General features: G+C 44.1%; 2 protein-coding genes across 9 annotated transcripts in view; both read left to right on the top strand.

The window, feature by feature from the left end:
• Positions 1-14,502, top strand: part of LOC119181201 (zinc finger SWIM domain-containing protein 5) — a 63,262-nt gene extending 48,760 nt beyond the window's left edge. For both annotated transcript variants that reach the window (XM_075875740.1, XM_037432379.2), the window contains exon 17: positions 507-14,502. In XM_075875740.1, coding sequence (XP_075731855.1) covers positions 507-1,315 — 809 coding nt within the window. In that variant the 3' untranslated portion in view covers positions 1,316-14,502. The remainder of the gene's footprint in view (positions 1-506) is intronic.
• A 2,658-nt stretch (positions 14,503-17,160) lies between these two features.
• Vinc (vinculin) overlaps positions 17,161-23,779 on the top strand; it is a 65,258-nt gene continuing 58,639 nt past the window's right edge. For all 7 annotated transcript variants that reach the window (XM_037431779.2, XM_037431778.2, XM_037431777.2 and 4 more), the window contains exon 1: positions 17,161-17,406. In XM_037431779.2, the coding sequence (XP_037287676.1) occupies positions 17,350-17,406 (57 nt within the window). In that variant the 5' untranslated portion in view covers positions 17,161-17,349. The remainder of the gene's footprint in view (positions 17,407-23,779) is intronic.

Raw genomic sequence — 23,779 nt, 5'->3', positions numbered from 1 at the left:
GCGATGACATGCCCAAAGCATGGGATAGCAGGATATCGAAGTAACCAGGCTTGCCAACAGCAAAGCCTTCAAGTGGGCCTTGCTAGCAGCTGTTGCTTGCTGGTGGATGTGGTGAGCGGGCCTGGCTAGCGAGCCAGGCTAGTGGGCCTGGCTGGTGGGCCTTACTGGTGGGCCTGGCTAGGGGAACTGGCTGTTGGTGGAAAGTCTTAGCGGCCTTGGTGAAAAGCCTTATTAGTTGGTTTCGCTGATAAGTGGAAGAGAAATGGCTGTGGGCTGTCCTTGCTGGCTTGCCAGGTTAGAATTTAGATAATCTTGCGGCTGGTTTTGTATGTACAAAAAATTGTGATCTAATTCAGCAGAACTTAAACAAGTCAGGAAAGTATGCTAAACACTGTTCTGGGATATAAAGGGGACATACCTCGTCAACGTATGCAAAGCATACTAAATTGCTGCTGTTCAACAATATTGTAAAGATGTTGGGCTGCCTTCTTTTCCCTTGTGCCCAGGTCCAGTGGCCACAACTATAATGTCCCATGCCACCATCCTTCGCCTCGGACTTGACTTCAGCCAGCAGGAGGAGCTGTCGTCGTGTGCCCGCACCCTGGCACTGCAATGCGCCTCCAAGGATCCCCCAAACTGTGCCCTCAATGCTCTCACCCTGTGTGAGGGGGATGCATACGCCTTCGAAACGGCACACCAGATCGTCGTCGACGCCGCAGGCTCCGGTGTCATGACTTCGTCACAGTTGTTCACTGTGGCCCGGTACATGGAACACCGCGGCTATGCCCACCGAGCCTACAAGTTGGCTGTTCTGGCAACCCGCGGTGTACAGCTCGCGTACAACCAGGATGCCCACCCGGCCATCAATGACATTCATTGGGCATGCGCGCTCGCCCACTCGCTCGGTCGCTCCGAGCTCGCGGGGCTCGTGCCGCTGCTGGTCAAGCACGTCCAGTGCGCCACGGTGTTGTCGGACATCTTGCGCCGGTGCTCGATGGCAGCGCCGGGCAGCATGGGGACGGCGCCGCTGGACGCCAAGCGGCGCTGTGTGCGCGCCCTTTCTCTGGACAAACCCCCGCTGCGGCCCTTACTGGACGCGGCCATCGCGGCGTACGTCAACACGACCCACTCTCGCCTGGCCCACATCTCTCCGCGCCACTACGGCGACTTCATCGAGTTTTTGGGCAAGGCCCGCGAGACCTTCTTGTTGGCCCAGGACGGGCACGTGCAGTTTGCGCAGCTCGTCGACAACATGAAGGCGGCCTACAAGGGCAAGAAGAAGCTCATGTATCTAGTCAAGGAGCGGTTTGGCTGAGAAGGGGGCCATCACCTACTCAAGGCGATGCGGCGACTCAAGCCCTAGCCGCGCATGTTGGACCCGGCATGGCTTCTCGGTCGAGTGCACGGCCCCCGTTCCATGGTTCCTTGCGTAACGGCTCTGACCACCGACGTGGGCATCCTTTCTTTTTTTTTTTTGCCTGGAGCAGTGGCGACGATATCAAAAGGCACTCCTCGTCCATACTCGAGTTGCTTTCCCCGCCTGCTTCAGCCCTCCCACCCTTTCTTAGAGAGCATCTACAGATGCTCTCTGAGAATCGAAGGAAAGCCTCTGTTTCTTTCATGTGCTCACGTGTATCCTTTTCCGTTGGGCATCCCGATGAAGACACCCCTTCCTCCATGTCAGCCTATTTGTGCTTGACATTGAATACTTTTTACATGGTCCCAAAGCTGGGACGAGGGTATGTGGAGTAGTCTTACTGCTCCTAAATGTAGTGAAAAGAAAAAGTGATGCCAAACCACCGTCGTTCACAAGGAGATGTCTGTCTTGGAACTGTTGCTTATAGAAGGCTGGAAAACAAACAAAAAGACGAGAAGATAAATGGCAGGCCTGGCGAGAGACACTGGTCTTTGTGTTTAAAGTCCTTATTGTTTTAGTGATTTAATTGATTGACACAACAGTGTTGCGGGGAGATGTTCTCTGCCTTTTATTGGTTGTTTCGTGTATGTTGCGCGTGTCTCCTCTGTTTGTTCATTGTTTGTCGTGCTGCACGTTGTTTCACATAGGTTGTAGCCCGTCAGAGTTGTGTTAACGTTTTGTCCTGCTTCAGACTGTGTAAATTTCCTTGTGTTCTATGTGTCTCTCGTGTGTTTCATTTTTTTGTTTTTTTTGCAGAGGACGACATGCCACCGACGTTGCTGTAGGCTACTTGCCCTACTGCAGATGTTTTTTACCCACCGCGTTTTGTTGCTAGCCAAACCAATTACCCCCATACATTAGCTGCAATGTGGCCAATCGGCCAGCGTGATTGTTTCACTTGTTTGTGGATGCGAAACTGTGACAAGAGCCTTTTGGTCTTGCAAATCCGAATGAAGGTGTTATTGCTACAGCGTGCATACACGTTGCCTCCAAGCCTAGATCAAACGTAATATAAATGTGACAAATTCTTCGTTTTCTTTTTTTTATTGTTCTTGCATTTTTCATGGCCAACCACATATAAGAATCTGTGGGAATACCGGTCACTTGTTCATTCCTTCAGTGCTCATTTTTAAGTGTGCAAGATTGAATTCACCGTTTCGCAGTGGCATTGCGTCAAGTTGGCAGCCGGCATGACGGGCAGGTGGAGTGCCGTTGAAGCCACACTTGATGAGTTTTTGTTCAATATTGTCGCGTCCTTTTGTGTTATACCATATGCTTCGCCAACTTCGGTGACAGTGATGTTCTTAGGCCTCCTGGAGGTTTTCTCGCTTGGGGCCGAAGTTACAGTCACAGGCCAGACCGGCAAACACGGTCCCAGTCTCTTGCATTCATGCACTGAAGTGTTTTGCTTGGCGGCGGCCGCACCAAAGTCGTTGCTGACGGTTCGAGTCCTATGCCTCGTACCGCTCGCGACTATGACACCAGAAGTTGTCCACAGTGGTCGCCCTCCACTTGTGTTGGTTGTTCTGAATGTTAAAGAGCTCAAGCGTTTAGCAATTGACCTGAACTGGCTGTTTCATTTTTACTTTCTTTTACCAGACCGTGTCTCTCGCCAGAAACTTCCGGTGACTGGTGCATGTAGAGGGACGACGAGCGCGTGTCATTTGCAATCGCGTGTAGCGATAAAGTCCCTCTCATGTTTTTTTTTTTTTTCGTATTGGTTTTATAGTTGGATGACATATTTCTACACACACGACGAGCCATTTCTTTTTGTTAGACATTGCAAGGATCGAAAAAAAGGGTCCGCGACCTCTTGTATATAGTTCGCGTGCCCATCTCCGCAATATTCCAGATGCGGCACGTGTATTCTCCTTCTTTTTCTCGCGTTTCCTTCACTTGGATCTGTAGCCGTTCTTTTGTAGTGATATACGAACCACTTCGTCTCCTAAAGTATTTTGTGGTGATGTAGCTCCTTTTTTCGGCCCACTTATTCCCGCCAGAAGATGAGAAGCATGCAGTTCGCTCTTTGCCACCGTAGTTCTGCTGTTCTCGTTCTTAACCCTTAGACAACATTTGTGCCTTGCGGTTGTTGCAGTTTTGTATATTGTTTGTACATTTTGTTTCGTTTGCGGCGTCTTTTTCCGCTTCGCTCTCCTTGCTTATATTCATTGCTTTACAACGAATTCTTTTGTTTAATATAATGTGATGTTTGGCTGCATGATTATTTAGAGAGATAAAGTGGTTTTTCAGGTAATGTTGATGCGGCGCGCCATTTATCCAAATATTGCGCATATACTTACCGAAAAAGGAAGCAGTGCGGTGTTATAAAAAGTGTGCAGTGGGGTTGATGTCATAGTTGATACACTAGTCAGCTAATATTCGCTTCAAGTGGGCCATGTGACCACATCCATATTTCTCGCACAGTCTTTCGTTGAGCATTTTGTGTCATCGGGCATTTGCCGATTGCTAACAAAATCTTCTAAACTGAATGCGTGCTGGCAGTTGGGTGCACTTTTCACCCTTTGATGCAATTCCAGGATCACCGTCAGGGTTGCCGGGTTGAAAAGACAGACATAGTCAAAAAAAAAAGAAAAGCTAGCCAGAAAAGTAGCCAACAATGGCCAAAGGTGCTCAAAAGTTCAAGATGACACCAGCACTTCATTAACCTAGCCAAAAGAAACACTTTCATGGTGAAGTGTTATAAAAATACGCTTAGAAATCCTCTCCAACACTTTTTTTTCTGCAATTTCGTTTCAAACTACTCAGAAAACATTGTGGAGATACTCGAGAAATAGTAAAAAAATATTAGACTCAATTACACTTCAATCTTCAGATTTGCACCTAAAATTTTGCTATTCGCACAAGTCTAGTTTTCTTCATTAGTGTCCCTTCAAAGACTTGTTTCACTGTGGTTACCTAATCCAAAGAAATGACATAAATAGTTTGTTGGATAACCGATTTCTAATATTGAGCGCAGAGCACTCAGCTGCAGGGCGTCATGTATATCATAGTACTTTCGAGTTTTTTTTTTCGCTCCCAATTGCAGTATGAAATAGCGCTCAGCAACAGTCGGTTCGAAAAATGAGGCTCCACGCTACAGTCTTTCTCGTATCTAAAAGTCTTTGGTGTAGTGCAACTGCTAAAATCAATTTTCGAATCTGGAAACACGCCTCAGCCACTGTTCTCTAACCACAAATGCTCGAACGTTGGCGGCTGTGGCGTCGCCAGGTACAGATAATTTTGCCCGATTGAGAGAACAAGAAAGTAGCTGAAAAGTAGCCAAGTAGCCGAAGTGTCCTTTTTCTGCTTCCACCAGCCTAAAAACAAACCTAATTGGCACAAATTAGTCAAACCTGGCAACCCTGAGACTTGCTGTTCTTTCCAATTTACTTGAAATACTGTCGTTATTGAAGCTGGATGTGACTTAATTCAGGGGGGATCTACTAATCACTAGAAACACGCTGCTATTTTTATGGACACTGTGTTGAACTTGTCTATCAGCCACGCTCCAATGACCAGAGTATTTTGGTAGCAACGACTGCTCATAATGACAGTTTTGCAGCTACGGCACTGTGCCGTAGGGAGCGTGGTCCCAGGTTCTGTGGAGCAAGTTGGCTTTTCTGGGGTTTTTTAATGTGCACCCAAATCTGAGCACACGGGCCTACAACATTTCCGCCTCCATCGGAAATGCAGCCGCCGCAGCGTGGATTGGATCTCGTGACCTCGGGTCAGCAGCCGAGTACCTTAGCCAGTAGACCATCACGGCGGGGCATATATATATATTTATACGTGAGGCTATGCAAAAAAAAGTGTCCAATATATTGTCTCTTACTAAGCTTATTTCCGATCCTCCGTTTTCATTCGAGTCTTCATAAGCAAAAGCATTTTAAATGTTATAAGCGGTATTTCGTTTTTAGCTCTTTCAGATGCTATATACACAATTGTGTACACAACTCGTTTTTGCTATTCGCATTAACTAGACTCTCTGAAAGAGCAAAATATATCGTACTTTGGATAAATCGAACCTCCTGCATTATAAGTTTTTCTTCACTTTACTTGATTTTGCAGAGTACCATTTCGTATGTTCTGAAAGCACAATCACGTTCGGTGAGTCGTGAGACGTGCCGTTTCCTGCAAGTCATGTGAAAATTATAATTTTTCTTGCTTCAAAGTGGCCATAACCAAAAATAATTTGCCTAGCCTGAGAGTTCATTCTATTTATGCTGAGACAAAGCATCAATGACTTCAGGATAAGTAGATATTGCAATGCACCTCCACCACATGTAACGTCTTAGTTTAGACGGCGTTTGTTCAGCCCAAGGACTCGGCAGCGAACAGGCATTTTGAGGCCAAGCGCGCACACTCACGATGATGGTGGTGGTGACACCCGGTGAAGACAAGGACAGAGACCCAGACAGATGGGGGTGATTATAAATGCATAGATGAAAAGAAGCTTATAAAAAATGCCCACAATATTTAATTACAGCTTAATTAGGCTGTGTTATTATAACATGCAAAAATTCATATATTATAGCATTATTTTTGTTGCAATACAATATTGAGTGCCTTCAAATAACGTTCTAGTGATTTGGCACAATTATAGACGGTTCTTCATAGGTGGTGTCTGAAAGGGTTAAACTGTCTAACGCAATGCCACTTTAGCCGTTGAACGTTCCTCGTCAGGGGATCTTGAATCATTATTGGTACGTACATGCCACTATCGCAGTGGTTTTTCCGCCGATGACTACAAAGCAACACTACTGCCACGTCTCTTTCTGTACAATATCGTTTTGAGTGTGACGGGTGTGTCGGTCCATCCGTTCCTCCATAAAAGGCCTCGCTATCCAAGTTTCCCCTCCTTGCATTTCTCCTGCATATGGCCTACCATCAAGAGGCTTTCATCTCTCTAGCAGCGTATCAACATATCGTACGGCCTTGCGCTCGAGTTAGGCTTCTTGCTTCCCGAAAGCCTTTAGTTACATTAGCATGCTACATGCGTGGTCTGTACTTCAGCCGGGGATAAAAGAGATTCACTAACACTTCGCAGCAGTGCTGGCTGGTGACGTTTAGGAATGTGTTGGGGCAGGGCATACGACCATCGGGTATTAGTGAAAGGTGGTCCTATCTTGATCAACAAAGTCACTAAAATGTGGCGACAGTAACGGCAGATGGCTGGTAATATTGTGTCAATGTTTTCATTGCTCCCAAAGATATTCCTCATTAGGTTTTGTGCAATAGCAGTGCGATTTTGTGAGATTGTATCTCGAGGTTGTGTTTTTCTAGAAAAGGGTAACCTTGATGGACACAGATGATTATTGGCTAATAAATTGTTATAAGTTGTCTGAAATTACACAAACGGGTGCAAGCCTCCCTGCATTTTGCTTGGAAAAAGATGGGGGAGCGAGCTAGTGATACCGGTGAGCCAGTGAAGTCTCGGCACTTCTAGCCGCACAGTCTGTGACCTGTTAACATCCCTAAACAATCGCTAAGAATATAACCACTCAAACTCCAGAAAGATAATATGAATTACTTAAAAGTGCTTTGATTTTTCAACTTTTTCACTGCATTACCAACGCTGCTTCAGAAGTGTTCGTAAGGCAATTCATTAGAACAATTACTAGATCTCGATTGAACAGACTCACTGCACAGAACTTGTCGGATGTCTCGCGAGGAGAAAAGTGGGTGTGTCGGGATAATGATTCCATTCATCTGCATGCCTTTACTCACTTCAAAGTGTGCGCACGATCTCATGCAGTTTCCTTTTTGATATCCAAAGCAGTCTATATTTGATCCGGGAGAAGATGTTGTGGGCAGACTGGGTGTGTACAAGAAACAAAAGTATGTAAATACAATGATTGGTGCAACTGTTTGTTCTGGGCATGCATTATTTCTTTTGTCTGTTGTGGTCAGTAATTGCTATGCAGTTGTGATCAGTAATGCCATAATCGAAAAATTGTGTACTGTTTCTTCAAACTGTGCTCCTATGAAAGCGACAGTTACTCCTTGTTCTTGTGTGACACTGTAACACCCACACGGTGTGATGCTGATGCTTTCTACCCCTAATTAGGCATTTGTTGAACATCTGACGTTCAATTCCTACCCTTCATATTTTCTGCACTTTCATTTGCGCTGTTGTCAAAATATGTTGTGGAACTCCAGAGTACTTTTTTTAGAATTCTTTGTTAATGTCAACATGCTCGTTTCTTGCCATGTGTTTAAGTGCCTTGTGTTGAACTGTGAAAGTGCTGCTCTTTTGTTAATTTTTTTTTTTGATGCCACATAGTTGACCTGAACCGAACCTCAGAATCAGCATTTCAAGTACATTTTTGTGGTATACTGTGTGCCTTTAACTGCAAGTTTTATATCCATATTATCTCATTTGCTTTCATGAGATGTCATTCTTTTAACACCCCTTTGACTGTTGCCGGTAGGTTTTCAGTACATATGCGAAATTGAGTATGTAGGCCATATTTTGATCCCATTTGTTGATAGGCCATGGTCAGTGGTCCTTTGACTTTGTAAGTGCCGATCAGAAAAATATGCAAAATAATATAAATGCAATGAAAATGTTTTTATCATTGATTGTAGATTATAGGTAGTAATACACTCTACAAATTACCAATTTTGCAACTTAGTGTAAATGTAAAAAAAAAGGAGAGTACCATTTATCGACAGACATGGTTTACTTACGTATTATAGAAAAAAAAAGAAAAAAAAGTTGCATGCCTTGCTAACGGCATTTTGAGGCATCTGTGAGTTGCACTGGCAAAATAGTTCTTTCTTTGGAAGTTACTACAAAACATTTTCTGCGTAAGAAATCTAGGGGAACTTTGCCATTTTGCTTGCAGCAACTTGACAAGGAATCTCTCCATTTTCTTGACAAGCTAGGTTCGCAACCGAAGATGTAATCTCTGCAAGGATAATAAAACTCTTGGTCACTTCCTTTCTTAAACAGCAGCTATATGATCCATGCTAACCAGAAGGGTCATCATGTGAAGGCGCAATGTTCTCAAAACTCATTGGCCAGAAGTGTCGGAGGCTTAAGATAGGTGAACCTATAAGCGTGCACAGGAGGGATGGGGGGCTCAATCTCAGCCCCATACATTCACATAAGAGCGAGAGGGTCACTGTAACGAACATACGCACCCCACCTAAGCCATGCGCACGCCTGAGAGTGAACCGCTCAAACACATTCCACAAACAGTTTGAAAGTTTTTGGTTGTGACCAAGATGATTTTCTTTTTTTCCTTGCTATGGAGTAGCTTTCTCGAGGATACCGAACTGGTGTTCATTGAAATGAGACTTGCCACCGCAGTGCAGTACTCTTTCGAAGCCTTCCCTGAGGATTTACACAAAACCTTCCTGAATAACCATATTTATATAGGCTTATCCTTGGCACATGAATAGCAGTGCACCTAATTAGCAGTCCTGCTTGACTAGCCCCACTGCAGCAGCTACAATATCTCGATTGTATTCTCAGAATGTGCGGTGCTCGATCCATCAGCACCGATCAGTCTTCTTAAAAGCCGTACTATGCCTGAGACAATCCGGGCACGATTTCCCGATTGTCTCGGTCTAGTTTTGATGCTAGAGCACGCAAGTCACTCTGCACGGCTCTTAACTGGATGGGACGACGATGCCTTTTATGGAGCTGCCGCAGCTGCCTACCTCACAATGAGCTATGCCAAAGACGGACTGGAGCTTCCATGTGACGATGATGCCTTTCTCACGTGTCGCGCATCACGCATACATTTTCTTTTTTTCAAGGATCTCACGCTCCTCCATAGAGAGGCATCGACCGTTCCATTCTCGTTGAGAGCCCTGCCGGGGCAATCGGTTAGCCAGGGTGATTCATTCGCACTGTGTGGTGTAATGGGCCCAACTACGCGTTGTGTGTCTTTTTCGAATTTCGAAGCCTTGCTGTGACTTTTAGACCACTTTCGTTTGTGCATCTGTTGTTTCTTCTTTTTGATGCTGATGCGAGTGTGATGCCATGTGCAGGATTGGTGTTGCGGTAGTTCTGTTGTATTGTGGAACCAGTTTTGTTATGAGGAAACCGTTCGGCTTGTGTGGACCACACGTTGCAAGCACAAACGAACCACTGTAATAGAGGAAAGGTATTTCGGCAAGGTACTTGCACAGTCTGTGACAAGCAAACCGAACTGTTGGCTCATGTCTAAGGCACCGTTTGATTACAGGACACCTTGCTCACAACTAATGGTCGAGCATGTTTGAGTCTTGTCAAGCTGCAAGAAACTAATTTGCATTGATGAAAAACAAAATATGGTCTTTGAAATAGCAAAAAAAAAAAGTGGTCTAGCACAAAGTGGCTTTGTCTCTTTTGCCAAAGACTGTATGTGTAACCGGCTTTCCCACTTGCGTGAAGCCTTCAACTCTTGCATGCAAGAGGTGTGCTTGATTTTTGCTGCTAATTTGTGCTCGCCTTTAGGTTTCCTTGCCCGGTGTTATGTTCTCTCAGAAACGAAAATCATGAGGCAATTTATCCTGCTGGCATGGTGTCTCACTTCTGCATTCTATTGAGCCAACCTTTTGCTTTACTCGCATGACGTCCCTGTCATTGTTGCCGAATTTTGTTCCTGTTTGTGTGAGTGAGATCTCTATTTTGTTCATTTTACGTAAGCAGGACTTTTATTTGACGTGCCGACCTTGTAAACGAGCATTAGTGTCATTCCGTTAATTGCGCCCAAAAGCGAGGCAGGCCTCCTGAAGTATCAGTCAATGATCTATCTCTATTGAATGAGGAAAAAGAAAGGCAAACGAAAAAGACAGTTGTGACTGTGGAATGTACAAGCATCGGTGAAGTTTTGTCGCTACTTCACCGTACAACGATAACGATAGTTATAGCGCGAGAACAAAACGATGACACAGAGACAAGAAAACCGAACAAAACGACGACACAGAGACAAGACTTTCGTGTCCTTCTTGTCTCTGTGTCGTCGTTTTGTTCTCGCGCTATAACTGTCCTCATGCCATACCAACTAGCCCAAGCTGCCACACTTCTGATTCACCGTACAGTTTCAACGTTGTGCTGAATGGTGTCGAATGTAACATTCTGCCCCGTTAACTTAAATAGTCGTGCTTGGTATGCTCCACTGCAACAGCAGATGTGCGTTTTAGTTAAAATTATCACAGAACCTGCATAAAATTATTTCTGCTTGGTGTGATTGGCTGCAAGTGTAATTGCATTGCAGCACCAAGTTTTTGCATTTGCTAGCTGCTCTGCTGATCATTCGATGTTCAGAAAATTTCTCTTCATATTTGGAATATTTCATCTTGGCTGCATTATTGTTTTGTATTAGCACATTGCCTTTGAGTAAGAAGCGCACTGAGGCTTTTGTGATCCGGAGCTTATTCGCTTTGATAAAATTCAGTTCTACGAGGCTCACACCCACGATTCACTTGAGCATAAATGTTACTGAATCACACCCAGGAAACATGCTCGTCTTTGGCAGGTTTTTACGAACACGCAAGAGAAATCCGTTTCTTTGTGACTAAGCCTAACGCGCCATGAGATGCAGTCAAGCATATCTACCTTTTCCGAGCATTAATGCAGATTTAAAACTTTAAATCCGACTCTACTATGAAGATGTCACTGAAGAACCAGCCGGTGAACGTAACATCTGCTTTGGTACAGTTTAGCTGATGGCACTGGGCATTGACTGTGGAAAAAGTGATCAGTCATGCAAGTCTCATTTGAATATGTTTCAGAGAGTGGTCTCTACTTGTGGTGCAGCGAACTACTATAGGTTTGTCTTATAGACCTGAACTGTGAGAGACATTGTACACATGTCCAACTACGCATCTGCATCACTGTCCGCATCTCATAATTGGATGGAACTCGTCGTGCGAGTCATGCACGAGGTATGCGCACAAATGATTGAACCTGAAGGTATCGCTTTGTGTGCCTTATATTCCCTTTGTGAGTGCGTGTCAGCACGCTCGTATGCTTGCTTGTCGTATGCAAAACGGCCACAAGGCGAGCAGGGGTATGCGAAAACGTGGTTGGACATGCGTGCAGTCATCCGCACAGTTTGCCGTTTGATAGTTTTCGGTCATTTTCCTGAATTCTTGATTTGCAAAGCAAGTGAGGACCAAGCAATGCAGGTTTTGTTTGTGGCTCTATTTCGTACGGTTTTGTGTCATTCTTCGTGTTATGTTGTGGGTATGCTACGTATAGATATATATATATATATACATACATATAAACAGCTTGTGCAAGGAGAGAGTGTGAGTGCGCTTCATATCTCTCAGCGTCATTGACGTCGTGTTCATTGTCATCATCATAGACGAGTGTGTCAGCACGTGTGTGTGAAAAATTGTACGTGCATTGGTTTGCGTGTGTTCACTTACTCGTGGCAATTCTCTTTGACGCGGTATCTCCGAAGAAATATCATGTACAGGATATATTGCGCGGATAACCATCGACGGCGAGAATTGGCGACACGACTTTCCTGTTGCCGATGGACACGTTTGCAATTGCCCCCTTCGCCAACTCAGCTCTTCTATCCCACTGTTTTCTCCTATAAAAATGTTCCAGTAACGTGCTTATCTATCTACGAACGCTATGCAACACGTGAAAAAAAAATACGATGAAAAATGCCAGGCGATGGAAAGAACGACCAACGATGATGTGCTTCGAAGGGACTCTCGCCGCGCGTTCTTGAAACTGGTGCGGTGTGGTGTAAGTGCGGTGTTTGGTGAGCAAGAAGAGCCCCACTCATCTCCGGAACAGTGGTGTTGTCTGCTTTGGACCCGTGATCGGTTCGACTCGTGTCTCATCGCGTGTCGTATGCGCGATCGGATTCTGCAACGTGTCTGGAGCAATACGACGGGCAACGACCGAAGCTGCCGCTGCAAGACTACGGCAAAAAAAAAAAAAAAAAGAACACTGGTGCGTGTGCCTGCTTGCCCGTAAACTGTTGTGTGTAAACTTTTCTCCTTGACGTATCTTTTTTTTTTTTTTTGCCCCTCAAACCCAGCTATTGCTAGTGTTTGTATGTCTTGCGAGTGCGTGGCCGTATTACCACTTTGGCATTATTTTGGGGGAGGGGGCATCTGCGTATCCATTGCTTTTTTTTTTTTCTTTTAGCATGCCGCAATTTCTCGCTTTGATTAGAAGCACCCCTGAGAACAGATGAGAACGAGCGTTGCCGGTTTTGCCGCTTTCAATTATTCAGGAGCTTGAATGCTATAAACTTGTGGATTTTAAGTGCCCATTTACTACCAGTCATTTTGTTAATTTTTACAGTGCCCTGATAATTGGTTATCACGCCACTTCTTTATGAAGAATTCGGCATTGTGTCACTTTCTCACTCATGACACCATGTTTCGCCAGTTGAGGTTATGCACTGAAACATTTGTGGCAGGTGTACACAAACATTATTAAACACAAGTTTGTTATAACCGAAACTTCATTTAGAGAGATGTTAGAAGGCTATTCTTGATTTACTGCATTATAACTGATATTTTGTTATGTCCGGGCTAGTTTTATTGAGGTTTGGCAGTATCACCAGCCTCAAGAAAACATTTTTGGCTGGCATTATGTCACACCACAAGCAATCAAAAAGTTTCTAATGATCTAATGCACTGTTTTTCGGCTATGCTGCTTTGGTAAAATACAACAATACGGGATATGTACTGTTGAGTAAACATCATTTATTGCACTAGATGAGATGTAAATCTTTATTGCACCCTGTAATTATGCAAAAGTATCAGCGTAGGCCACTCTTAAACTGTTCATGTGACAAAAAATGCAGAAAGATCCAGTCATAAGTAATAGTCCGGTTACATGCTATGCCTACGACATCGCATGTGATCAGGTTGAACCATTGGCACGTAGAACCCCAGAACTTTTTCTTTTTAGCGTGAAGGCGTTAAAGAGCTCGTTCGCAGAAATTCCAGTGTTGGTGTCAGTGTCGTTCGTGAGTAAAAAAATCATCACCACGGTTGTGACCGATTAAAATCGAGACTGATGCAAATAAAATAACTAATAAAACTTTCCGGGTCTGATTGAGGATTGGATGCGTGGGCTATCTGCGTGGCAAGCAGGTGTTCTATGATAGAGCCACAATATTTGTTGAAACTTTTTTGGAAAAAAAAACACTAGCGAATGTTACGTAGGGAAAAGAGTCTTCGTAACACATCAGATATGGCGTGGCAGAAGGGTAGTATCGTGCCAGGCATTAAAAGATGTGAATTGAGTTAAGTGTTTCAAAGGCTCGCCCATCACAAAGCGCGTAGACTTATTCAACCATCAGCAGCAGCAGACCCATCAACAAAGTGAACAGCTGCAAGGTTTGCGTGTTGCCCTATGGAAGAGTAGCGGGCCCTTTGCTGATTTGCAAAAGGAGTAATTGTGGTGTAGCAGGCACTTAACAACTGTGCTTCCAATAGGCATTCAACGATACTTCGACACAACCAATGTTGTGTGGGCAGTTGTTCATTCCTGGCGGCACGGTTGAGGCACCCACCGAGAACTGAATTAGGCTAGCGTTTTAGAAGCGAATGCCCTCGAGGCCCGATTACGCTATCGTGATCTACTCTTGAAGGTGCATCTCAAACGTCCTACAAACTTTTCTTTTTTTTGCTCAGGAGTGAACAGAAAGGGTCGCCCTTGCTATTTTCTATGCTTCTTAACACATCCGCTTGTTCTTAGCTTCAAGCTCCTACATAACCATTTGGCTCATGGCAAACGCTATCCGGCAGAATGAACGTAGCGTGTGCGCACCTACGTGTGAGAAAGTGTCCTTGAGAGATTGTTTTGTTTGCATTTGCTTTGTATTCTTACCTCATACCTCATCGCAAAAGCATATCCATCTCACCTACCTGATCGGCTGTGTTTGTTGAACCGTTGTTACGCCTTCGTTTTTGTTTTCTCTTTTGCATATTTTTTTGTCGGTCAACACTCATCAGCTGATGGAATGTAACCGGTCCACCTGTGTTATCACTATTTATTCGAATGGATATTTAAAATGTCCGCGTTGAAACAGTTGAAGGGCAAAATGCGTGGTGGTGTGTGAGCATTGAGTGACTATGACCTCCGGAATAAAAAAGAATGTCTCAAACTGCTCTCGTCTGTAACTTTCTTCTAAAAATTGCAACGCCACTCATTTTACTTATCGAGTGGTTGATATTCATAATTAGTGACGTGTGTGAATGATTAATGTTTAAACTACTGCATGTACCATGTAGGGTAAAACGGGTTCACTGATGGATAAGTTATTCGAGAGCTTCACCTTGCCCTTAAATTTCTCAGCATTTGTAGGTTACCAGGTCAGACATGTGAGCTGCCAGATCGGTGGCAGTTGGGTAAATTCAGAATCCTCATTCCAGTAACGAAGTGTATTTTACTACGCTGCTTGTGTCAGATTTTAAAGGTGGCATAATTGTGAATGCTGTTGTAATTTTAAACATTTTTTTTACGCGAACACTTGCAGAGTACGAAAACACGTGTAAGGGCATTGCAGTTGGACATGGCATCTTAAGATGTTTCTACCATTGTTTAGTAACCCAGTTTTGTGTTGATAATGTGCTTGAACTCTTCACTGATCAATGAAACTATGGGAGGCTCTGTGCACATATTGTACAGACATGAGGCATTGTGGATGCAAACTTCAACTGCTGTCATGCACACCCACTGCAATGGAATAGAAGTGCTTACTACACTTCGGGCTTGCACTGTTCTGTGCATCAGCTGGAATGCTTGGAGATTTTCATGAGAGACTTGCCTAAAACAGGAACAGTGAGCATCTATCTAGTTTTCCGATTTCATGCAAGGCGTGCTGTTAAAAGAAGAAAAAAAAAACAATCTGTGCATGGTTAGTCAATGCTTATGCCAGTTTCGAACTTCATGAGCTCTCGATGTGTTGAGCTTGTGCTCGCCAATTAGGTTTACATTAGTTTTGGTGCATAAACCATGTTAACTTTTAGATAGTAAGTGGTCAGTACATACGTACAACAGGGGAATTTTGTGTTAGCTGAAAGAACGCAGCCCACTTGTTAGGTGCACTTACTTCATTATGTTATGTAAGTATTAACTATCTTGTGTACTAATCCCTGTTCGCCACAATGAACAACGAGGTTAAGTGCTTGCCCAATTAGGCTTTTGGTAAAAAATTTATGAGGTGTCTTAGTTGGACCTTCAAGTGAAGGTGAATCGTTTTAAACAAATAAAAGGAGACAGTGATCAGGTAGAAATTTGTTGTGCATGAAGCAGTATTTTAATTTTTTTAAATTCCAAGAAAGAATGAATAAATCGTGACGTGCTGACGTTGCGAGAGGCATGCGACATGCTGCCCGTATGTCACACACAGTAAGATGGTTAGGTCATGGTAGATGTTGGGCTCATTTGAACTAGTATTTCAAAAGTGAAATTTACCTAGGCTGGAGATTCATAGTCATAGAACCAGTTCTAAAAATTGTTCACTCCTGTATATCTATTAATTTCTGATAATTCAAGAAAAGTATGATTGAAATTAGAAGAGCTAGACTGCTGTTTCATTAGCATGTCAGAACTCTAAATTCAGAAGGTTTTATGATATCATACACACATATTGCAATTGGCATCAATGTTAAAAATGTGTGTGTAATATGTAATAGCAGGTACTAGTACAAGAAAAATCATGAAGTCTCTTAAATAGGGCGCACACAAAATGATGAAGAGTGTTTGTTAGCCTCTTGCACAGAATCTAAGTTTGTCATTTTTGTTTGTGTGGCTAGCTTATGTTAATTCTTGTTCTCGAAGTTTTGTATATTGGGTGGACAATGAAAGTAAATAAATTGTTTCTTGCACGAAATATCGCAACGCGCACAAGGGCGTTATTGACTTATTTTGGATTTGCACCTCTTGGGAACAACTTTTATCTGGTGGGCTAGCCAAAACGCTAGCTAGTGAAAACATACAGTGCCAAACCAATGAAAGTCTTCATTCTATCGGGGTCCGCATAAGTTTAAGCTTTTCACACTAACACACACAAAATATATATATATATATATATATATATATATATATATATATATATATATACGCACGCGCGCGCACACACATAACGTCGTTCCAATTTGACTAATCAGGTGTTTTCGTGTTCTTTTCTTGGCACGTGGATGGTTGGTTTCGTTTCATTTACCTAGGGAACTCTATGTCATTTACCACGCACTCGCTGCAGGCGACAGCAGCGACGCTATGCCGACTGTGTGAACGCTAGTACGTGTGGCCACAGAACACCTATACAGTATGGCGTCAAGATTCGGCGCGCGCACCGACGCTACTGTGTGAATTCATTGAACAGCAGTTTTGGTGTCGAGCTCCTTGCAGCAATAAACCCGCACTCACGACATCGACGCAACGCACACGGGAGCGCGTTTTGCCATTCTGCGCGCCGCCCACGGTCTTCCGCGAAAGGAAAAGTGGGTCACTTTCGCTTTCTCGTGTCGAGGACGTTTCAGCAGTTTCAGTTTCGCTCCTGCGCGCACCGCGTTTCAAATCTGATTTTATGAGCATATACAGCTCACAACCGCAACGCAACATCATGTCGAAGAATGGGTTCATGAGCAACTTTTAATAACAACTCAGACGAATCTCTGGATGTGATCTAAAGGGGGTTATTTCCACAATATTTGAGGAATACGCGCGCGCGGCTTCGCGCCTGGCGGCCTCTAGGGGACGCCTCGGTCGGCCTTGCCGAAATAGGCGCTATCTGAGATTGCTTGTTTTGCGGGGAGCGGCTGGCTGCTGGGGTGTGTGTATGTGTGTGTTTATGCGCGGCGGTGTTTCGAGCTGAGGAATATTGCTTTTGGAAGGGCCCGTTTATTCTCCAGCTCGTCGTCCGGCTTGCACTTCGTCGGCTGAGAGAGACAAGTCCGGCACGCAGCTTTTGAAGACCGAAGCGCGGCAGCGGTAAACGCATCCGAACATGCCGGTGTTTCACACCAAGACCATCGAGAGCATCCTTGAGCCCGTAGCGCAGCAGGTAAGCACGACGGTTCGCGAATGGCTCTGAGGGGGACGAACGGTGTCGACTGCACGAAGCGTTGCTGCTGCTGTCAACCCACGCCTCGCCCTTCAGGTGTGCGATCGTGTTGAAGAGCTTGCCGTCGGTTTAGGTCGAGGCCAGCTTTACGTAGCTTGTTACGTTCGGTGCTGGTTCCTAAACCGGCGTACGGACCCAGCATACCACGACGGAGAGGGAGGGGGGTTGTTGGAGAATTAGGCAGGCGGCCCGTCTCTGCGGTGGCACGCCCAGAGGGCACAGAAGTGTAGCATTGTTCTGAAGATGACACGAAACAGTTGTGCTCTTGCTTGTGTGTATCGTCGTGTCCGGATGGAGACGCCCCTGTTTATTTCGACGACGTTTCGGACTCTGCGTTGTATAATACGTGCTTCGCCGAGGCGGCTGTCAGGAGGATTTATTACGTAAGGGTGGAGCGGTGTCGAATATCTCACGCAGTGCAAGGTCGGCGTCGTTCTTTTACTCATTGTTTCGGAGCCGTACGTTGCCAAAGCTTGTCCGCTTTCAAAGATCGGGTCACCGAAATTTGTCGTTTCGAGAGTGCTACACCGATATCCCCGGCCGTCGACGGTTGGCGACAGATGTCAACGGTTGAATCAACTGCTTGTCGTTTGAGGGCCACTTGGAGAAGAAATCTGTCATTTGTAGTAATGTCGCCGGGTCGCGACAATGCTCAAGTTCAAAGCTGAGTCAGCTGCGCGAAAGCGATAACAGCGCTCCGTCGTCGAATCATAAAAGGAGCGAGCATGCCTCACTCACTCCGTTCGATGATATCATCGATGCGTCGTCTGCATGCTGTCGTGAGGGAAAGTCAGAAACCGCATTTGTCTTCCCACTTTGCGCGGTCCGCGTGCGTTTTGACCCGTACGTGTATCGAAACAAGGAGAGCACGCGAAATCGCTCGCGCAATCGAGCTAACAAGCTGCAGCCGTGTTGATGCATCTCTCCTTTGGGTTAACGGGGCCTACCTTCACGCATGGGTGACGCTTCGGTGACAGGTGTGCTCGTGACGACACCGCGCGGCGAAAATAAGAACAAAAAGAAAAAATTTGCCCTCTCTCCATCCTTTTGTTGCTATATTTAAGTCATCGCCCCCCTCCAACGTTGTCGTTTATAAGTTCTTTAAAAGCCGGGTCGTCTAGATTTGCGGTGGGTTAGACATGTTTTGTGCAACTTCGCGCAATTAATGCTTCGCACAACGAAAAGAACCGCGTTGCCTCATGCGTTTAGATGGTAATGACCGATTGGGAACGCGAAGCGTTCGGCTCTCTTTACGACGTAGCGGAGAGTCGTTTATTGCTCGTTCAGGTAGCGACGTCGAGAATATTATACTAGCGTACGCGTAGGATGCCCGCACTACGCGGGCGGAATACGCCGCTTCATCAAGCTTCTGCGCCCACGTTGGAGTCGCGAAAAAACGTTGCCAACAACCACTCAACGTCGTGGCGATGTAGATGCGAGCAGTCGATAACATATAAAAAAAAACACAAAATAATTCGCTCGACATGCAGTCGGCGCGGCGGTGACCGTAGGTGTTCGCAATTGGGAAAGCGCTCGAAGCAAACTTCTTTTTAAGGTATTCGCGGTCCAGCGAAATTCGTGTAACGGCGAATTCGGTATGTGTGACAGGGAGCGGCGTTGTTTCTCTTATACCCAAATTAGTTTATTCGTGGTTAAAACCGTGACACACGGACTACGCCTGGCTTGTAATTTTGTGTAACGTCATGCTAATAAGGTACTTAGATGCATAGTTTTGCATGCAACACAAAACCAAGCCTGCGCGAGTGTCTGCAGCTGATTGGACTTTTGTATAAGTTCCAGATTTTTTTTTACGGAAGAAGTTTCGGCGCTGTTTCAAACATCCTGTGCGCCTAGCCGTAGCTTAATTTATCGATTTAATTTATTCGTACACTGCCGTACCTAGTAGAATGAATGGTACAATTATGTGTTCTGAGCTGCAAACTGAAGCAGCTTTTTTTGTTGTTGCTGTTTAAAGCGCCAGCAGCCTGAAACCCAGTGAAGGGCATCGCGCGCATATGTCACGTAGCGTAAACAAATGGTCGTCAATATATAGTTGCCACATAGAGAGCGTTGGCCTTCAGCTAGAAAGAATCTGGAACTAGAAAAATAAAGTAGCGTCGAATTACATAACAGACCGGCTCCCGCGAGCGCAAGTTTCGAGTTTAACCTCACTTCGTGTTGTGTAATGTCATAAAAAAAGGATACGCAAGACAGTCTGGGCCTTGCTTATCGACACCGACATTCGCGGCGGAAGGCGTAACAGCGTCCAGCGAATAGGTGCGGCCGGCAAATCCGAAAAAAAAAACATCCATAAAAAAAGAGCGGCACTAGCAGACGCTCGCCTGCGTAGTAAACGAAGCGGAACTTGCCGCCATCTTGGAAAAGAAAAAGAAGAAAGCGTTGGTGGCGCCATCTGCTAAGCTGGGTCACGGTTTTTCCGCCGTGCTGGGCGCGCTAATATTAGAATGGCGCGTCTCGGATTACGGCGAGCGGTGCTCGCCATTTTCTTCTTTATATCGTGTAACCGTGTGGGCAAGGCGCGAGAAAGTTTGTTTGCCTCCGCCTCTCTCTCACACTCTTTCCCTCCCTTGCCTTTTCCGGTGGGAGAGAGTTGCGCGCGAGTGTTGACTTGTGCAGCGAGTTAGATGAATGGTTTACGACCATGTTCAAGGTGCTCGACCAGTTCGTTGAGTGACACGCCTGGTGGACCTGTGGGTTTTGTTTCAACTCGTTATCGTTTCGACGAACAGTCAGTTACTACGAATGCAAATACTAGCGTTTTTGCAAAGTTCTTAACGAGACCCATAGTTAGTAACAGCAGCTAGAAAAGTTAAAAATTGCATTAAAAGTAAAAGACTGACAAGAAAACAAAAATTCAATACAATTCAATACAAATGGGGTACAGATAATGAACACATACACATCAAAATGTAACAAGTTACGTATAATTAGTTGCACATATATAATTAGTTGTACAGGTAGCAATATTTTATCAAAATTTTGAGTGAACACAGTGATGGAGAATTGAGACAAAATATGGTAGACTACCTCATAGATTTATGATGGGGAATGATGTCATTTTACCATGATTTGCTTGAACATCGGGCTATAGAAAATTTAAATTTTGAACCAACTTAGCACAGTTAGTGAGTTAGAAACATGGAATCATTGAAGTAGTGAGAAGGTTGTTTATTGAATAAAGACCAGGACGCTGACCACAAAAGGATGCACAGTGCATCGATGCTCATAAAGGGAGCCATGTGCACAATCCGCACGTTCTGGTTCTGAAACATGAATAAATCTTTATTTTATTGTGGTCAATGCCCTCATACTTTATTGAATTACTCTTCTCAACAATACAAGTATGCGTCGAAGCCTTGATTTCAAAGCTTTTTTTATTACGTAACATATTGTTACTTACAATGAAGTAGTTTTAGGGGGCTTTTAATGGGCACTGAGATCGCGATAGCCATAGAAACAACGTCGTCTGCCTTCTCTATTTGCGCTTCACTTGCTTTTCACTGGTAGTGACACGGCGTATCATTATATAAGACAATACAAAGACATGAAAGTTGAACAGTTTCGCTATAAAAAGCCACAATAGTTGAAGATTAGGCGAGTTTGGTTCATCATACCTATTTGAACTTATATAGAGCCTTAGGTGTATCAGCCGGGGGGCAAGGGGGGCGCGAGCCCCCCCACTGAGAAAAGTTGGGAGGGCCCAGCCCCCCTCCCCCCCCCCCCTACTTTCGACGGTCTTCGCTGCCAATTGCACACTGGGGAAACCAACGCGTAAGGCGATCTTTTCTTTCACCACACTAATCACTCAAACATATTGTTACGAGTAAATGAAAATGTTGCCATAAAATGTTTTAATATAATGCAATTTATCCAACTTTACTGCTGTGACAATTTTTCTTGAAGGCTCTTTGCGGTGCGGGCCACCTATGCGACGCTTTCGCATCTTGTGCTGTAGCCTGCTTTGTTCTAAGTGTGAACGAGAAATCTTTTTATGGAGCAGTCAGAGCATTTACTGCTTCAAAAAAAGTGTGTTTTTTTTTTCATCAAAAAATGAATAGCATCATCACTGCTCTGTAGAAGCTGCTGTGAGCCGATGATTGTGATGAATCTTTTTAATTGTTTTAGTTTTGCCATACTGGAAGCACCAAAAAACGGTTTCCGCTCTAGACTCTGATAAACCTGATCAGCCTCGCTTAGGGTAACTAGGAGCATTGACTGCAGTTTGCAAAGTGGCGACGAATAAAGCAGTGGACTCGAGTACACTGGGAAGCATAGCCGTATCAGCCGCGGGGGGAGGGGGGGGGGGGCAAGGGGGGCATGAGCCTCCCACTGAGAGGAGCTGGGGGCTGAGCCTCTTCACCCCTTTCAACAATGGTCACTTTTGGCTGCACGCTGGGGAAACCAAAAAGTAAGGCGTAGTTGTCCATCACAACTGTAATCACTGAATTATGTTCTTACGGGAGATTAAAATTGTTATGGGGCCATGTTACAACATAGTGAAATTTTGCCAACACTGCTGCTGTGATGATTTTTTGTAAGTTCTTGTAGGCAATCTTATATATATATATATATATATATATATATATATATATATATATATATATATATATATATATATATATATATATATATATATATATATATATATATATATATATATAGTGGGAGTAATAATTCAATGGGCCAGTTAGTCTTCGTGAAGGTATGAGATATGGCACAACGGGAGCGTTGTCAACAAGGATAAATATATTTATTTCCCAACAGTTTTGGGAGGGGTCCTCCTTTCATCCCCTGATGAAGGGAGGACCCCTCCCAAAACTGTTGGGAAATAAATATATTTTTCCTTGTTGACAACGCTCCTGTTGTGCCATATCTCATACCTTCATACATATATAATCAGCTGACGAGTGAGGTAGGTTTGCCCCCCCCCCCCCCCCCCCCCACGAAAGAGTTAGTACCCCACTGTATAGAGCATTATGGGAAAGAAATGGCCAGCAGACCGACAAACACGAAAACAGAGCGGTGTGTTGCTCTGCCCGGCCGTTTCTACTTTGTCGTAATATGCTGTTGTACCAGGTCTAGTAGGCCACCGAAAGATTGTTTGCATGAATTAAGTTATGGTAGCATTTGAGAAGCCACCGTTAGTAGTCACGAAGTTTGTCTTTTAATACATGGACCTAGGTGATCCCCCCCTTCTTTTGTCTTCATCTGTGTACTTGGCAAGCTTTCAGGGATAGATGTAAATTGGCACCATTCAGCGTATGTTTGGTCATCATGCTTGAAGCATGGCCCATAAAAAAATACAAGAACTAATGTCGTCACATTTCGTTTTAATGTATGAACACTTGAGTACAAACATTTTATGCGGACCGTCGAAACCTTGAAAACAAAGTGATTTGAATAGTCAGTTTTTTTTATGCTACATTTTTTTAAAGGTAGAAGCTGTTCATAGAATATACATCAGTGTATTGTTTTTATGAATATTTATTTCTTCTAATTTTTTGTGTAACTGTGTGAAGTCTTACAACTGATATTCACTTCTGCGTGTTCTCATCTTGGATGTTTTCTATAGGCTTGTTTCATTGTTGTATAGTTATTAACCTTGCTCTATAATTAACTGTAGGCTGTCTACAGTATGTAACATTGTTATTTGAAGCTCCTTTTATACAGACTCTTTTTAGTCCTGTGGGTAAAAAGGGACAAATCGATTAATCAAATTATGACCTGAAATTTACCTGAATATTGAATTGTACGTTGGAAATTATGTCGTGGCAGCTAATGCAGGTAGTGGGGCAGTCGAGATTAATTTGATTTCTGGTTGCTGCTGTCCAATGTTGCATCACAAACATGCTGTTATATTTCGTAACTCAGCGTTTTGATATAATTCTTTGGAAAAGATTTGCTTAAGCATTTTTTCGCTTGCGTTGTATGCAGTTGTGAAACTATATTAGAACATAAGCGTTGCAAGGCAGCAGATGGTTGACCCTTCACCCCGGAAAAACCTTTTATTTGTTATGTATACGTGCGCAATAAAATCCTGGTTACTAACTTGTGTTACAGCTGTTATTAATGTCACAAGGTTCATACTCAGACCCAGTTTATGATGTCAATCTTGTTTTTTGTTTTACGGTGGTAAACTTATCGCATTGCATAGCAAGCCATTCTTTTGATAAGTTGGTGAAAGTATGCATGGAAATGCTGTAACATATAACATGAAGCGAAATATTTTTTAAGAAGTTAAACCCACAGGAAAATATATTCATTTGAACAACTGATAATTCTGATGAGTGTC

This window comes from Rhipicephalus microplus, chromosome 10 (assembly GCF_043290135.1).
Source record: "Rhipicephalus microplus isolate Deutch F79 chromosome 10, USDA_Rmic, whole genome shotgun sequence".
NCBI lineage: Eukaryota > Metazoa > Arthropoda > Arachnida > Ixodida > Ixodidae > Rhipicephalus > Rhipicephalus microplus.
Note: the sequence above shows the minus strand (reverse complement) of the source record. Positions and strands in the feature narration are given on the sequence as shown.